Source organism: Prinia subflava, chromosome 11 (genome assembly GCF_021018805.1).
Source record: "Prinia subflava isolate CZ2003 ecotype Zambia chromosome 11, Cam_Psub_1.2, whole genome shotgun sequence".
NCBI lineage: Eukaryota > Metazoa > Chordata > Aves > Passeriformes > Cisticolidae > Prinia > Prinia subflava.
The window spans coordinates 22538359-22550720 of record NC_086257.1 but is presented as its reverse complement, the minus strand read 5'-3'; the positions used below and the strand labels follow the sequence as shown (position 1 = coordinate 22550720).

The window sequence follows — 12362 nt, the reverse complement described above, 5'->3', positions numbered from 1 at the left end:
AACACACAAAATCCTGAGCCCTGCACATTCCTTGCCTCAGTTTAAAACTGTTTGGTTTTTGTTTGAGCATTGCAGTTCTTGCTGAAGTGCCACGTGAGAGACAAGGCTGTGGGAAGGGACAGGGGCTGGACAACATCATTACAAAAACTCAGCTAAACACTCTGCATATCATTAACAAAACCCTTCAGAGATGATTGTTATTAATGAAAGCACACTGAGAAAGAGTAAAATGGGTTTGCTTAGCTTCACATAGTATCTGCCTTCAGTAATCTAAAATCTGGCTCCCCCTGCATGTAAATGTCATTAAAACAGGACAAACCATACCTGACGGGACCCCACTGGCACACGGATCTCCTCCAGGATCACTTCTACCTTTTCTCCACTGCAGCAAGGCTTCCTGAAAAGTCTTTGCAGACGCCTCCTCATCAAAGGCACCACTCAGCAACAAGCCTTGGTCCTGCTTTCCAAGGCTTGCACAGGCTGATTCTGAGGCTGGTTCCTAAATCAGTTCCACAACATTACTGATAAACCCTTTCTGATGAGCAGCAGCTCTTTTAGTGCCAGCTGTGGAACTGCTGCTCTCAGTTTGCTGAGTGCTGAGCTACCTGGTCATCAAGAGCACTCATTTTATGTGATCCTGCTCACAATTAACTGCAAAGATCTGTCAAGAGTTAAATAAGAAAGACAAAAGTTTTTCTTACCAGACACACAAACCCTACTTGTAAGGGTTTTTGGTGTCAGAGAGTAGTGACCATGGACATCCTGTCCCATGTACAGGAGGGATGAAATGAGGCATTTAATGCAGCATGTCTCATTTAAAGGAGTTTATGAGCTGTGTGCTTTAATAATGAAGAGCTGATTATTGAAGCTTCTCAGTGGACAGGGGCACATCTGGAGGGGAAAATGGTCATTTAAGGGGCTAACTGGGATAGCCATTCAAACAGCAGCCCAGGGAAGTGCAAACTGTAATTGATGGGACTGACTGAAAACAGCTACAAAAGGAGAAAACAGTCCTACACTGGGACTTCAGTGATTTTTCAGCTTTTATTAGAACAAAGAAAATTATTCTGGAAGGCTTCCATTACCAGCTCTTGAATGATTATCAAGCAGAACCACAAAATATTTTACGTATTTATGGGAAATATCTACACATTGTCCAAGTGAGGGACCTGTTCTTACCACAAAAAAGCAGCAGAGGTAAAGGCAGAAAACAATGAGTCAAACATCAGCAGCCCCTACACAATCAGGATGTTCTCCCAACTCCTCCTTTCCACCTGCCCTACGCTTTAACTGATCCAGGGACTGGCTGCACATCCAGCGGCACTTGTGACTTGCAAAGGCAAGAAACGCTGGCTGTTAGCGGTGTCAGTGTCCGCACACCCAGGGCATTCCCGGATCCTCCCCCTGCACAGCGCGGTGAGCACGGCGCAAAAAAACCGCGGGATGAGCAGGGAACAGCTGGAGCGCGGGGCCAGCGATCGCAGCTCGGTTCCTCACAGCAGCATTCCCACTCCAGTCCCTCCGCCGGCTCCCATCTCCACACCAGTCCCTCCCCCGGCTCCCGTTCCCACACCAGTCCCTCCCCCGGCTCCCGTTCCCACACCAGTCCCTCCCCCGGCTCCCGTTCCCACACCAGTCCCTCCCCCGGCTCCCATCTCCACACCAGTCCCTCCGCCGTCTCCCATCTCCACACCAGTCCCTCCCCCGGCTCCCATTCCCACACCAGTCCCTCCCCCGGCTCCCATTCCCACACCAGTCCCTCCCCCGGCTCCCATTCCCACACCAGTCCCTCCCCCGGCTCCCATTCCCACACCAGTCCCTCCCCCGGCTCCCATTCCCACACCAGTCCCTCCCCCGGCTCCCATTCCCACACCAGTCCCTCCCCCGGCTCCCATTCCCACACCAGTCCCTCCCCCGGCTCCCATCTCCACACCAGTCCCTCCCCCGGCTCCCATCTCCACACCAGTCCCTCCGCCGTCTCCCATCTCCACACCAGTCCCTCCGCCGGCTCCCATCTCCACACCAGTCCCTCCGCCGGCTCCAGTTCCCACTCCAGTCCCTCCCCCGGCTCCCATCTCCACACCAGTCCCTCCCCGGGCTGGAGCGCTCGCTGGGCCGGGATCCCCGGGCTGCGGGGCGGCTGCAGCGTCCTGCGGGGGCGCAGCGCCCTCGGGCGGCGATCCCCGGCACTGCAGCCGCCGCCGCGCTCCGGGATCGCTCCCGGGGCCGGGATCGCTCCCCAAGAACCGCTGGGAAGAACAAAACGCGCACGATCCGCGCTCCCGGCACTGCGCGCTGTTCCTCGTTCCGTCAGCGTGAATGAAATTGGGAACACGGGAGCAAAATCTACGTGGTTTTGTTAGAAAGTTATCTTAAATTCCAAATGCGTACCTGTCTTTTTCCCTCAAAGGAAAAGCATTACAAAGCACACGAAATATCGGTGCCTTTTGAGGGTTAGCAGCTCCAAGGGGTTTAATAAAACAATGGAAATAAATCATATTATGTGATTTATTACAGGGTGGGGAGGGGGATCTCTGAGATGATACTCTTTTAGAATAAAAGTGTTCTTTTCTTATTCAACAGTGGAACGTTTCTATTCACATAGGTCACTTTAAAAACCGAGTTGTATGAGGCTATACCACACTTTGGAGGCTGAGTTTCCTATTTACTATTTATTTCCTATTTATTATACCTATTTCCTGCTTGCTAAAAGGCAAAACACTCTTATTAAATAGAAATCAGCTCACACTTGATAACAGAAATTTCCACTCTAACACAGCCAACAAGGTGCCAGCTTGGAAAGCAGTCAGAATTCAACATCTGCCCTGGGCTTTATCTAAGGATTTAAAATTATAAAACATTCATGGACCACTTAATTTTGCCCCCTTTGCCTGCAACCATACATCTTATTTTAATCATAGAGAAGTGTTCCTGAGTTAAGGATGAGGTCAGCTGCCTTCAGTCATGCCCACATGCTGGGCAAATTATTAAAAATACAGTTTAAATAAATTCTTTAACTGTTAACTCTTAAACTGTTAACTGTTAAAGTTAATTCTTTAACTGTTACCAGTTAAAGAAGTGATCACGGTTCTGGATAACAGAACCATTTAATGCTTCCTTGCATTCGGGGAGATCAGTCTGTGAAATTTCTCTTTATGGGTGCTAAATAATGATCAGTGAGAGAAAGAAAAATGTGTTTCTACATACTGACACAAAATAATCTAGGCATATTAAATTGCATTGCTTGAGAGTTATTTTTAAACCATTTACTTACCAGCAGCCCACCCTTAATTTCAGGTGATCCACAGGCCACACCCTTCACTCCCAATTTTTCATGAGCTACATCTCTTTCGGGCTTAGCTGGTTTTTTTACTGGCTCTGAAAACAAACAAAAAAATCAACTAATCCAGTGTTCCACTCTGATTTCTTCATTATTTAATTGCAGCAACCTCCAAGCAGCAATAACCTATCAGAAGTTTAAGTCTTATTTCTTTTAAGAAAGATGTCTTTACCTTGAATCTGTTCCTTGAGTACTTGCAACTTCACTTTGGCTGGAGAAACCTAGAGGAAAGAATATTCACATATATCTGTATAAGGTTCTACTGATAATAAATAAAGAGTAACTTGTACAGGATGAAAATGGGTTTAGAGAAATAGCAGGGCATGCATTTAAAGAGAAAACTCCATGTACTGCTCAACACAGCCATGAGGCCCAGGACCAGTTTCCCTCCCCAGACATGAAATATCATCCACGTGACCCTTCCATCATCTAACATCCCAGTAATTATTATTTTTCAGCATTTTTGCTCCTCAGTTTCCCCCTACAAACAGAGTTCACCCCTTATTTTAACCTTGCCCTTTTTAAAATTCTGCCACATTCATCTCCTCAGCTGTCCCAGCTGAAACCTGAAGTCTTTGAGGCAGCAACAGCTCTGAGTCTTGTCTCAGAGAAGGGGGAAGGGAAAGAGGTGGGGAGAGGAAACCTTTTCATTCTGATCCTCTCCTCTCACAGGCAAGGAGGCAATTTTATTGAAGCTCTCATTTTCTGCCAGTTTAACAAAAATTGCCACAGACCTTCCCAAAAGAAAATAAGTACCTCATTTGTACATACTGAAAGAAAACAGATTTTTTCAAAGATTTAGCAAGAAAGTTCTACTTCCCTTCTTTTTGGTCTGAGCAAGGATGTCATAGAACAGCAGTCAATAAACCCGAGTTAAAGAAAAGACTTTAACTGTGGTGTATTTTATCTGTGAAAGCAGAGAAGCTGCACTCAAAGTTTCACCCAAAGCCCTTCAGTCTTTCAGATCCATCATGGGCAGCAGCCAGCCAAAGGACAGGTTCCTGGTGGCTTCCACCACTGCCAGTGCCACTCTTACAGGATTAAATCTGGGATCATTTGCTGTTTATTGCAACTAAAACCCCAACAGAGCACCCAACAAAACCTGCTGTTCCTCCAGCTCAGAGAATCACAGCTTTGGCATGGAAAAATAAGCAGTTAGGAATTTTACTCAGACAGGACTTAACCTTTTGGGTTTACAGTATTCAAAATTTTCCTGTTCTGCAGCATAAATCCAGTTCTAAATCTTGTTTTACTTGCAAATATGGTTTCCTACCTTCTTCCTGTTTTCATTATTTTGTTCCCCAGCTCGGGGTGGGGTGGTCCTTGGTCCTGCCTGCCCAGATTTCCAGTGATAAGCACCTAACTTCCTACAAAGCAAGGCAAGGAAAAACTTCAAACTTAGGCCTTCTGCAAGCAAGAAATCATAAAAGCTTTCCTTGATCTTGTTAAATATGAACAAAACATCACAAAAACAAACTTGTCTATAGGATCATCCATTCCCCAAAGCACAAATACTCCCTTCCATGGAAACCTGCTTCACATCCACTTTAATAGCAGTAAATACAATAAATGTGTAAGAAAGTACTTATTTTTAAACCATTAAATTGCTCCAAGTTTTTAAATTTTAGAAAACAATCTTATCAATTCTCAAAGGCTGGTTTCAGAAGAATAAAAACAGAAGCACATTTTGTGTGAGCCTCCATTGTCCCAAATTACTGCAGGACTTCATCCAGCACTGCAAAAAAGGCAGAACTTTGAGATCCTTTCCAGCCCAAAGCACTCCTCGATTCCAGTGGTGCAAATGCCAGAGCTCCTGTGCTTAGAGCTCCCCACAGCAGCTCTCAGGGCCTGCAGGAGCCAGGCCTGGAGCACAGAACAGGAACAGCTCTGTGAGAATGACGTGGAGACAAAAGCGCCGCACATCGCCTGGAAAACGCTGCCCCAGCAGCTCAGGGCAGCGCTCACACAGGCACCAAGGGAGCCAAAGCCAGGCAAGGGCATCCCCAGGGGCAAAGCACAGCAGGCAGGAACTCAAGGGAAAGGAAGCAGATGTTGCAGGAATTTGCCAGCATTGAGAGTGACTCAGATTTTAACTTCACCCCAGTGTCTGCCCCATTGCACCGTGCTTGGTTCCAAGCCTTGTTTGCCATCAGGCTGAAGATTCCTCTCTGGGAAGCCACACAAATGTAAGAGAGGATCAAAGCAAAAATAACAACAGCACCCTCTGCAAAAACCTCAGAAATGAACAGGGGGGCAGGAGAAACTGCTCTGTCAACTGCTTGAAAACTAAGGTCACAAATCCAGTCAGACATGGAAAAGGAGAAGAGGGGATAAATGAGGAAAATGGATCCAATATCATATAGGAGTTTAAAATTAACCGAGTCATAGGGAGGCAAGTTTATCAGTGGGAAGAAAGACTGAAGAGAAGGGACTAAATAGAATTGTGAATTCCAAACTTTACAAGAGATCCCATGTGGGGAGTTAGAGGTGTGGAGGGAGCATCTCATTGGTTTTTTTCTCCCAAAAGGCAATTTAACCTATTTTCCAAAGGGAAACTGAACCCACCTCCTCTCTTCTTTCTCTCTGCTCATGTTTGACTGCAGCTGCCGCAATCTCTTCTCCATCTCTTTGTTTTCTGTTTCTAACTGCACTTTCTCCAACTGCAATTCCTTGACAGTTCTGGAGGAAATATGAAATATTCATTAGAAGTCACCTGGAAGTGAGTAAGGCACCTGTAGGAGTTTAAAGCACAAAAACAGAAGCTGGAAAATTTGTCATTACAGCCATGTCCCTCTTCTATCTCCCAGCAGGACTGAAAACAGCTCTGGAAAATTCAGGACAGGTCAAGTGCAAATTCTACCACAAAACTGATACAACTGTGCCTGTACTCAAAAAGGTTTGGGGTTTATTCCTATTAAAAGAAACAATCCACTGATTTCTTTAGTATGCTTCTATTATCCAGTAGATAAAGGGTTATAAAACCTATAACTTAGTCAGAAAGTAGATTAAAGCCTGAGAAAAGAAAGAATAAAAGCACAGGGAAAATGCTAGGAAGGAAACACATCATGATTGTTTTTGCTCTTGCCCTCTTCTAGTTAATGTTGCATTAAAACTTATTAAAATTTACAAAAACACATCTCAATCCCAGTCAGATAGAATGCACTTACTTTGTTTTTAATCTCACTGAGGTTCCAGCTTTTGAGCCTGGGAGAATTACAAAATCACTGACATTCATGATGCCCAGCACAACTTCTCCTAAAAAAGAGAATTTCAATGATCCACAGTTAGGAACCTGTTGAAATGGGAATTTGATTGAAATTAAAACAGTAAAAAACTCATTACACATCCAAAAATATTCACATATAGAGGGAAATGGAGCACAAAAGTTGTTTATATGAAGTGCCAATAAAATCCTAGAGCAACTCAAAATTGAATTTAACTGGGAAAAAAACCTTTTTTATTACATTTATGATACCAGGGAAAAGATTTTCTTGGCTGTTTCATTTGGGCAATTCCCTGCAGTTCGGTGTAAGCAGATTAATATTAACTAAAACACAGCTTTCCTGAACCAAACCCATAAAAAGCACCAAGAAGGGGAAAATTGTACCAATGGCTGTGAAGTCAAATCATCTCACCTGATTTGGGAAGATAAATTCCTTCTGTCACAGACAAATTGATACAAAAGAACACAATAACAGAGCAGAGTTAATTCCTCCTCTCAAGACTTCAGTAGTATTTCAAATACTTTTTTTTTTTAACCCAGGTTATAAAATAAAATACTCTTCCAAAAAGTAAATTCAGCATGGGGTTTAAATTGAGGGTGAACATCCAGCTTCTTGCTGGGCTGGAATATTTGTGGGATAACTGCAGTTCAGAGCAAAACTGAACTGAACTGGGCATTTCCTGGTGCTGGGATGGAAAAAGAAACAAAAGTTGACAGTCCAGAGACTTACAGGGTGCCTGGAAACTTCTGCAGCTCGTGGATCTCAGCTCCCTGGGGAGGGCAGGGCCTACCAAAGGATAAGGAGAAGCTTAGGATTGGAAATATTCCAATATTTCACCTGTTTACAGGTGAACCTGAAACTGAGCATTAATACAGATAAAATGTGTTCAAGTATCTCCACCCACAAGGCCAAACAAATGGCACATGGAAATAAAAACACCTGCTGCCACAGAACCTAAAATGCAACATTGCAGTGCTGACAAAGATTTGTGCACAAAACAAATTCCTTATCGTGTCAGAAAACCCAAGCACTCCATTCTACCATCATTTCAAAACAGTTATTCCTTTATCACTTTCCAGGATAAAAGAAGATTTTATTAATTTTGAATAGAAGAAAGTTTTTCTCTTGGCAAATGTGTGCTGGCAGGACCAGCACAGCTGGACAGGAGGAGGGCACACACTGGATTTGAGGTGGCTCAAAGGCTATTTAATAAAAAAACCAGACAAATGACACAGGTCAGCTGAGCAAGCTCAAGGAGGGAAGGTAGTTGATAAAAAAATACTATTTATATGAGTTAACTTTAACATATTCCACTGAAAGCAAATATTTAAAGGGATGACTTAAAAATGTGGTAATATCAGAGATAAATATCAGAGATGCTGTGTGAGAATATTGGAGATAAAAAGCTCTATAAAGTTTCAGGAACACTGAGCAGGGGGAAAAACCAGCATCAAGTTGTAGATCACAGGGGAGAGAGAGTGATCAACCCCCTGAATTGTTCTGAGAAAATACAGGGATAAAAACAACTGTTAAACACTGAGACTGCAAGAGTCAAAGTTAAACAAACCCCATGGGGAAATACAGACCCACAGCCTGAAATATCCCTGAGCTGGGCCCTGGGGCTGCACAGCAAAGGCAACCCCAAACTCCTCAGAAACACACTTGGAACTGAAATACACAGAGGAGTTCCCTCTTTCTGTCTGCTTTTTGTTTAATGAATCCCTTTTCTCTCTCTAATAGGCAACACAATTAGCCAGGGAGGCAAACGCTAAAGCAACTCATCAACATAAATAAATCAAGTACTAATTAGCCACATCCTTTCTGCCTGCTCTCCTGCCACACTGGTACTCAAATTTCATCATTCCAGCAGGTTCCTCCGGGCTGACAATGGATGTACAGTTCAAAGTAACAAAACAAAAATTGCTGTTTGGGCTAAAGGAAATTTAAGTCAACTTTAAAAACTGCATAGCTAAATAAACCCAAATTCCACATAGCTTAGCTCAAGTCTCTTCTTAATCAATTTAAAGACAGGTTTATAACTTACAGACAGCTGAAGATGGGTGTATTTCACACTACAAGAGTTTAAACAGGGCAGACTAAATTCCAACAGCCTCCTCCCATCAATAAACCCATAAAATCCAAAAGGATCCCACTGTCTGTGCAATAGCTCACATCCAATTATCAACACCATGAACGTGGATTTCATGCTACACTAACTTCCATCCACTTACCAATACTTCAAACCAAACTATTTCCTTTGAGGAATTATTCCAACCGCAATAAAGAGTTTGTCTGTCACTGCTCCCCACCCATTTGCTTCTGGTCCTTCCAAACATCCAACATTATACTAACTACTCTAAAGAAAGAGTAAAAAGAATGACATTAAAAATATAAGAAAGAAGAAAACTACAACACATAGATTTTAATTCAGGTACGCTGAAATAATCCCAGTCTTTCAGAATAAATTCATATTCTCCATGCCCCAACATCTGTGACACCAACCACTTCAAAGTCCCCTTCCTATTTTTAAGCCAATTATCCATTTCTGTGTGCAATGCCATACAGCACACATAAAATAAGATCAGGAAAACAACATAAGAACAGCTAAACACCACTTTCTCTAAGTCCTTTTACCATATTTTGCAATTTCACCACACTTTGGAAAGACGCCTTATCTCAGTACCTCTTCAAACTCAACACCTATTTCTATGGGTTGCATATCTTCACTCTTGCAGTGGTTTGAAATAGCTCGGGTTTTAGTTAAGGGAAAAAATTATAGCAGTTAAGGGAAGAAGATATAGTCATCTGTTTAACCAAGAACTGTGATTTCAGCTGTATTGTAAATAACTTGAGACACAGGATGGTCTAGGCATCTCCACTTTTTTTTTTTTTTTTTTTTTTTACTAAAAAAAGAAACAAAATAAAACAACAACAACAACAAAAATAAACAGGAAAAAAACCCCAAACTACAAACCAAAACCAGCCACGCTACAGTGCATGTTTCTTAAGAGAAAAACCTTCTTACCCCCACTATGGAGCTACAGCCACTGCTCTGCGAGCTGCAGCAAGTCTGCCCCGAGCAGAGCAGGAGGAAAAAAAAAAAAAGCAGGTGGGGTGATAAATAACAGATAGGGTGATAAATAACAGTTGGGGCGATAAACAACAGGTGGATGATGGCAGCAGTCAGTACCTGCCTTTAAAGCTCCTCTCAGGCTCCGATGTGGGATGGGTTTGTGGAGTGTGTTCGGTCCCGACCGCTGCTCTGGGGAAACAGCAGAGAACAAGGGCAGACACGAAATAAAGGTGTAAAAATCCCCTCAGTAAAGCTATGGAGTTGTTTGTCTTTGTTGTTTGGGTTTTGGTTTGGGTTTTTTTTTTTTTTCTTTCTTTCATTACTGATGTCTTTCCAAGCCTGATGCAAAGTCGGCGGGGCAGGAAGAATGAACTGCCTGGAAGTGTAACCTAAACCAGAGAGGAGTGAGAAGGGCAATAAAGACAACAGTGCCAGGGCCAACACAACCGCAGCGGTGCGGGTGCGTGCCAGGGCACTGCCGGGCACACTCTGGGGACATTTACACAACTTAAACCTGCCCCGGGCACCCTCAGCCCTCCTCGGGCATGGGCTGCGCGCAGGGCGGGAGCCTCGGCTCCTGAGGGGAACTCCGCGGGACCTCCGGCCGGGGCTGAGGGGGTGCTGAGGGGGAACTGAGGGCTCACCCCGGCCGGAGCTGAGGCGGTGCTGAGGGGGAACTGAGGGCTCACGCCGGCCGGAGCTGAGGCGGTGCTGAGGGCTCACCCCGGCCGGAGCTGAGGCGGTGCTGAGGGCTCACGCCGGCCGGAGCTGAGGCGGTGCTGAGGGCTCACCCCCGCGGGGGCTGTCCCGGTGCCGATCCCTGCCCCGGTCCCGGTCCCTGTGGCCGTCCCGGCCGCACCGCCCGCGGTCCCCGAGCGCGGCGCCGTTGCCGTGGCAGCGCGGGAGCGACCATTGGGCACAGCCGGGTGGGGGGGCCCGAGGGGAGAGGTGATTCCGTGCGGGGAGCGCGGAGCTCGTCTGGGGGCAGAGCTTCCTTTATCACAGAACCGCGGGATAGTCCGAGTTTGGAAGGGACATTAAAGATCATCCAGTGGCACCACTGTGTGGCGGGGACACCTTTTACTTGTTTCTTGCAGCCCCGCCCAGCCTGGCCTTGGACGCTCCTAGGGACGGGGCAGCCACCGCTTCTGTGGCTCGCTGTGCCAGGGCCTGCCCGCCCTCACAGGAGCTGTTCCTTCCTAATCTAAACCTGCCTTCCGTCAGTTTAAAACCATTGCCTCTTCTCCTGTCACTCCAGGAGAAAAAGCCTGGAAGAAAAAGTTAAAGTCAAAAAAGAAATATTCACCGTCTAGAAAATCCCTCTCCCTCCTTTTAACGAGCCCCCTCCCATCTCATTCCAACCTTTATTGCCAAACTTCCCAAAAGATCTCCCGGTTTGTCTTTGAGTCCAGGCTTTTCTCTGGTTTCACTTTAAAGTATTACTTATTCATCACTCTGGAGGGAGCAGTCAGCTCTTCCTGCTCATTTAGTGCCGTGCTTTCAGTAGCTAAAATCTGAATCAACCTCGCTGAGCGCAAGGAGGCTTCAAATGGATTTTTTTTTTTTTTTTTTTTTTTTACAAGTTATCCCATTATCCACACTAACCTTTAGTTAGTGCTCAGGACCCACAGAGCCAAACGTCCTTGCGATGTTTAATTTTTCACAAAGGCTGTATTTATGCCCACCCCGGAGATTTGTGCAGCTGTAGATCCACGCATCACAGCTCTGCTCTTCCCAACCAGGGATTTATGTCTCTGCCAAGAAATGAGAATTCCCAAGCCACCCCCTCAGAGAATACCTGGAGTGCATGGCAAAATTCAGGGTTTTATCAGTTACATTGTTGCAGTTTATTTGCTTCGAGTCTTGTCCTTCCAATTTTGGTGGCTTGACCATTATTTATGATTGATGCTCCTTTAGAGGATAAACAGCCTCCACAGAAAAGCTGGAGTTTCAGGGAAAAAAAAAAGCACTCCATGATCCAAGCCTGGATTTAATAAGGACAAAGTATTATCTGGTTGAAATTTACGCACTCTAAGCTGTATTTCATTTGGCAAATTTACATTTGTCCCATATGTATTCAGGCTAGCAGGCACACAATAACTTCCACCATTTTTCTTCACTAGATAATCTGTCTGGCAGTAATTTTCCTTCATCATCCTAGTTACAGCACAGTTTTCAAGATTTTTTTTACCCTGACAGGCAATTTGAGTGGAGAGCCTGTGGAAACAGTTATGGATTTATGGATTTCTTGATCTTGAGAAGGAACTCGAGTAGTTTGCATAATGTGTAAGCAACTTGAAAATAATCTGTATTCTGGACCTTACCTGGAGTATTGTTTTGCAGCATTAGAACTTGTTCTTCCCTGTAGGAAAATCATGTTTCTAGTAGCCAGATGAATACAGTTTTTAATATTCTACAATAATGCCTTACTGAAAGGCATCCCATTGTACATGGGATACTTATCTGTTATTTTCAAAGAAAGTAGAAACAACACACTACATAAATTCTACCAAAATTCTACGTAAATTATGTTACAATACTCAAGACTACTTTTAATTATAAAGTTTCAGCTGGGAAAAATGCGATTTTAAATGTAAGATAATTTCCTGCAGAAAAATTGGCACTCAGCATCCCAAACTTAAACGATTCATACTGACTTTGTGAGCTTTGGATCGAGTACTTCAGCTGGGAGAGCCTCAAGAGCCTGCTTTGTTGAGGTTTGTCC

The 12362-nt window shown here is 44.5% G+C and overlaps 1 protein-coding gene across 10 annotated transcripts in view; it reads right to left on the bottom strand.

Moving 5' to 3' along the window:
• ZBBX (zinc finger B-box domain containing) overlaps positions 1-11229 on the bottom strand; it is a 34229-nt gene extending 23000 nt beyond the window's left edge. For 4 of the 10 annotated variants that reach the window (XR_010081559.1, XR_010081562.1, XR_010081564.1 and 1 more), the window contains exons 1-9: positions 10282-11227; positions 9755-9826; positions 7294-7350; positions 6508-6595; positions 5906-6019; positions 4614-4707; positions 3513-3561; positions 3275-3378; positions 325-499 (exon numbers count right to left, since the gene is read on the bottom strand). Coding sequence is in view for 1 of the 10 variants with exons in the window: in XM_063408352.1 (XP_063264422.1) it covers positions 325-499; positions 3275-3378; positions 3513-3561; positions 4614-4707; positions 5906-6019; positions 6508-6575 (604 nt within the window). In the remaining 9 variants the exon portion in view is untranslated. Of the gene's footprint in view, positions 1-324; positions 500-3274; positions 3379-3512; positions 3562-4613; positions 4708-5905; positions 6020-6507; positions 6596-7293; positions 7351-9754; positions 9827-10281 lie in introns of all 10 variants that reach the window. The other 6 variants (XR_010081567.1, XR_010081565.1, XR_010081561.1 and 3 more) reach the window with 6 other exon arrangements.
• Between the last annotated feature and the right edge of the window lie 1133 nt (positions 11230-12362).